Source organism: Salvelinus sp. IW2-2015, linkage group LG23 (assembly GCF_002910315.2).
Source record: "Salvelinus sp. IW2-2015 linkage group LG23, ASM291031v2, whole genome shotgun sequence".
In the NCBI taxonomy this organism is placed as follows: domain Eukaryota; kingdom Metazoa; phylum Chordata; class Actinopteri; order Salmoniformes; family Salmonidae; genus Salvelinus; species Salvelinus sp. IW2-2015.
The window spans coordinates 40692664-40697452 of NC_036863.1; the positions used below are offsets into that span (position 1 = coordinate 40692664).

A 4789-nucleotide genomic window follows, 5' to 3' on the forward strand; every position below is an offset into this window, starting at 1 on the left:
CGTGTGCGCTGTGTGTGTGTGTGGTATGTGTGTGTCGTGTGTGTGAGTGAGTGAGTGAGGTGACGTGGTGCAGATGAGGTGAGTGCAGTGACGTGAGGAGTGAGTGATGTGACCCGTGACGGTGAGTAACGTGACGGTGATGAGTTGAATGAGCTGAGTGAGTGCAGTGAGTGAGTGGGTGCAGTGATCCTCTCTCTGGCAGAGACACACAGGCATGCAGACTGACGCAGAGACACACAGGCATGCAGACTGACGACAGAGACACACCGGCATGCAGACTGACGACAGAGACACACAGGCATGCAGACTGACGCAGAGACACGCAGGCATGCAGACTGACGCAGAGACACACAGGCATGCAGACTGACTCAGAGACGCACAGATCAGTAGGCACGTTGCCAGCCAGACACACAAACTGCTAGGAGTAGGATAGACAGGTACGGACAGACAGACGTACTTGCAGGCAGCTAACCCCACATACAGCAGTGGGGTTATTGACTCCCATAGCCTACCTACGAGAGGGGAGAGATGCCATCACGGTCTAAAGTGTACGAGGTCTCTCAGCATCGAGGGTCAGGGTGAAAGGGCTCCAGTGGACCTGGGGCTGTCCAGTGGGAAGTGATTGATGGGAGTCTTTAACCTAATGCTCTGTTCTAAAGAGAATGCTCCCCTATGGGCAGGTCCTGGATCAGCTGTCCCCACCACAGTCAAACTGTGCCAGGACAAATAAGATAACAAATTAGATACTGGAGCCATTTCAGAGTATGACCTGTTCTGCTAACCAATTCTCTCAGTATGTGTGCTGAAGGAAGGCTAGCAGGCCCCTGGGTGGGGGAAGGCATAGGCTATATGCAGCGTCCATTGAGGAAAGTAGCAGTAGCATATTCATAGTTAAATCAATAAGCAGAGATTAAGATGCTGCACATTGAAATGGACACCTGGAATGGATTGTGACCTTGGGAGTCCCCTCCCCCTAGGCCAGACATGACAAACAAACGTGTTTATGCAGAGTAGAGGTCACAGGTGTTGGCTCAAGAGTTTTTTCCTTTTTAAATGTATTGGTTCCCAGTGAAAAAGGCCTTGAGGTTAGCATCTATGTGCCTGAGTGTCATAGGTGAAAGGTCATTAGTGAGGTGCTTATGGACCTTGCACCACCTTGACCTCCTTGCTTTTCTAGTGTCCAACATTGATGGACTTTTGCCCTGGCTGTAAATATATGACATTTTCAGTATTTCTCTGCGCGTGTGTTGACRTGTGAATCCTTCGCGTGCTGTCTGTGTGTATGACTGACAGGCGAGCCAGTTGCAACCTTCTTACTATCTGTATGGTGTGTACGTCGTTTAGATTTGTGTCTGAATCGTGTGCTTTTTGTGCGGTGGTGATTCGTGCCTGTGTGTGTGGAGGTGTGTGTCTGCATGTTCATATGCGTGAGTGGAGGTAGGCGTGAGTGTGTGTGAGGGACAGTGCTGGACTCGGGCAGGAGCTCGCTGGAGCCTCATATGTTCTACTGCTTCAGCTCCTGTTCCTCTTGTAGAATATTCGCTCAACAGCACTGTGGAGCTCCTGCACCTAAATATGAACAGTACCCAAATGGAGAACCGGCACCTATTTCAGTCCAAGTCAAGCCCTGGTGAGGGAATGAGTGTGCGTGGGTGCGTAAGTGTTTGTGGCGCTACTCCTGACTGGCCCCGGGCAGTCCTAGCTAACGTGAGATTCTGTGCCGCAGTAGAGTCGTGCTTTTCAGAACGCTAGCCGTGCTGCAGCTCTGGGGACTGAGCCTGAGCCCCAGTGGTCCTCTGTCTTATGACTGGCAGGCGACCACTGGACCCCTGCAGCTGCATTGCATTGGTGCCTGCCCTGCCTAGTGCAATGCAGTCAGAGCTGGAGATCCCACACAGAGAGGAGTGAGGGAGGAACAGAGAGAGCACTGTCACCCGTGAGAGTGGTGTGGTGTGGTGGGAGAGGTCTGTGACTGCGTGGTGACTAAATAATGAATGTGCCATATCGAGTTTCGCGTGGAGCCAAGGCCATTGCCCATGGCTGATGAGGGAGGAGGGTGGGGTGTGGGCCAGAAGGCTAGAGAGAGGTGATGGAGGGCTGGGAATATGGCTGTGTGGGACGCAGTGATTTCACTGAGAGAGCCTGGGGGGGAGACAGACACAGAGAGAGACAGAGACAGACAGAGAGAGACAGACACAGAGAGAGACAGAGACAGACACAGAGAGAGAGCCAGAGAGAGAGAGAGAGAGAGAGAGAGAGAGAGAAGAGAAGAGAGAGAGAGAGAGAGAGAGAGAGAGAGAGAGAGAGAGAGAGAGAGAGAGAGAGAGAGAGAGAGAGAGCAGAAGACAGGAGTCGGCAGATATGGAGGGTTATGGAGGGTTATGGAGGGTTATGGTGGGTTATGGTGTCTGTAAATGTGTTTGATGTGGAGATTTGATGTTCTCTGAATCTATTCAATCATTAGTCTGGGGGAGGAAAACGTCCACAGAGAGAGAGAGAAAGAGAGAGAGAATACAAACTGCAGATGTTGCAGTTTAGAATGGGTCTCGGGATGGGTTGTCTTCTTCAGCCTGTATCTACTAACCCTCTCCTTCCCTCTGCTCTCTCTGTTTTTTTGTTTCTCTAAGAAGGTGATGCTTCCTACAGGAGCAGCATTCCGGTGGTTCCAGTAAGACTCTGACCCTCCTCCACCCTTAACCCTACCTACCCAAACCCAAAGCTCTGCGATCAAGTGCAATGCCAACTCTCGCTTGGATTGTCTCGGCACGGACACTGGCTGACAAGCAAACAAACAACGAAAATATACAAAAAAACTAAACAGAAATTATACAAAAATAACCAATTGAGTAATGGATGCACCTGCTTATTCCTTGAACCAAAAATTTAACATAAAGAAAAATATCTATGGCAACTTTCATTCCCTTTTCTATGTTTCCATTTTGGTACCTTTTGTCCTTTTTCCAGCAGGTTTTTTCTGTCTCTCAGACATGGAACTGTTCATGGCCAAACAGAAATGACGGACTGAGTGTTGGACAATCAACTCATTTGTGTGTTTGGTGTTAACGTTGTTCACGTGTGGAAAGATACAGTACTTGTGTAGAGAATGTACATTTACGGCTATATTTTAAAACCAGTGGCTAATGGCAGGCACTATTGTAATTTTAGCACCATTGTTCTTAAACTTAAACCCTTGTCTATTTCATGATTTGTTTTGTTTTAAGAATATTGTTTTGAAACGGATCAATGGTTGTCTTTTAAAAGGAAAAGGAAATATTTCAAAATGTAAAAAAATACTTATCGAAATGAAATAGCATCTGTTATCCCGTCGGGCAGAAGTCCAGGGGATTCTTTAGCAGGATGATGCTATCCTCCAGAGAACTGGGATCTCCCCAACCAACAAACCAACCAACCAACCAACCGTGTTTTCCACGCCTGTATTTCCAAGCTTTTTATTTTGTGAAACTGGCAGCCTTACGTTCCTGTGTCCCAAACTAGTGTGTGTCATGAGGATCCCAACACAGAGGGCGACAGCACTAGGAGACAGCACTTCCATTTGGAATAGCACAGAGGGTGACAGCACTAGGAGACAGCACTTCCATTTGGAAGAGCTTAGCTCTGGGTCTACCCATTTGAACGCACTGAAACAAGATTTCTTAGTGTTTTTTTCAGTTTTTTTTTCTTTATGTTGCTGGTAGCTACATCTTTTAAAACAACAGCGATGTTTGTATTCATTTAGAAAATTGGACTGGTTTTGTGAATAAAAACGAATGCATGTATTTGTGTAAACATTTACAGTTCTGATGTTTGTTTACTTGTCTTTGCATGTTTTTTTTCTAAAACAATGACGGAATTTAGAAAATTCTGAAGTATGAAAATGTCCGGTAATCTTAAACATTTGTTCCCTTTTCATATCATTGGATATAATAATAAAATGGATGGGGTGAGAAATACAACTCATTAAAGCAGAATCAGGAAATGGTGAGTTTCACCATGAGTCCTTGGTTTCATTCATTCATAGATAGTCAATACAGACAACAACCATAGTGTGACAGGGTAGGAACCACGATTTTGGTCAGTGTTTCCCAGGATGCCCTTATAAGGGTTGAACAGCTCAGAAAGTATAAAAACACACATTAGTTCTCCTCAGGCAAGAGCTTAGTACCTGAAGGATCTACAGGACCTTCAGAAAGTATTCACACCCCTTGACTTTTTCCACATTTTGTTGTGTTACAGCCTGCATTTAAAATTGATTACATTTAGATTTTGTCACTGGCCTACACACAATACCCCATAATGTCAAAGTGGAATTGTGTTTTTGAAATGTTAGCAAATTAATTAAAAATGAAAAGCATCAATAAATATTCAACCCCTTTGTTATGGCAAGCCTAAATAAGTTCAAGAGTAATAATGTGCTTAACAAGTCACATAATAAGTTGCATGGACTCACTATGTGTGGAATAATAGTGTTTAACAGGATTTTTAAATGACTACCTCATCTCTGTACCCCACACATACAATTATCTGTAAGGTTCCTCAGTCGAGCAGTGAATTTCAAACAATGATTCAACCACAAAGACCAAGGAGGTTTTCCAATGCCTCGCAAACAAGGGCACCTATATGTAGATGGGTAAAAAAAAAAGCAGACATTGAATATGCCTTTGAGCATGGTGAAGTTATTAATTACACTTTGGATGGTGTATCAATACACCCAGTCACTACAAAGACACAGGTGTCCTTCCTAACTCAGTTGCCGGAGAGGAAGGAAACCGCTCAGGGATTTAACCATGAG

At 45.4% G+C, this 4789-nt stretch overlaps 1 protein-coding gene across 6 annotated transcripts in view; it reads left to right on the plus strand.

Annotated features, from left to right (window-relative positions):
- LOC111950638 (CXXC-type zinc finger protein 5) overlaps nucleotides 1-3792 on the plus strand; it is a 16293-nt gene extending 12501 nt beyond the window's left edge. For 5 of the 6 annotated variants that reach the window (XM_023968387.2, XM_023968386.2, XM_023968384.2 and 2 more), the window contains one exon: nucleotides 2628-3792. In XM_023968387.2, coding sequence (XP_023824155.1) covers nucleotides 2628-2672 — 45 coding nt within the window. In that variant the 3' untranslated portion in view covers nucleotides 2673-3792. The remainder of the gene's footprint in view (nucleotides 1-2627) is intronic. The other variant, XM_023968388.2, reaches the window with a different exon arrangement.
- Nucleotides 3793-4789: the final 997 nt, after the last annotated feature.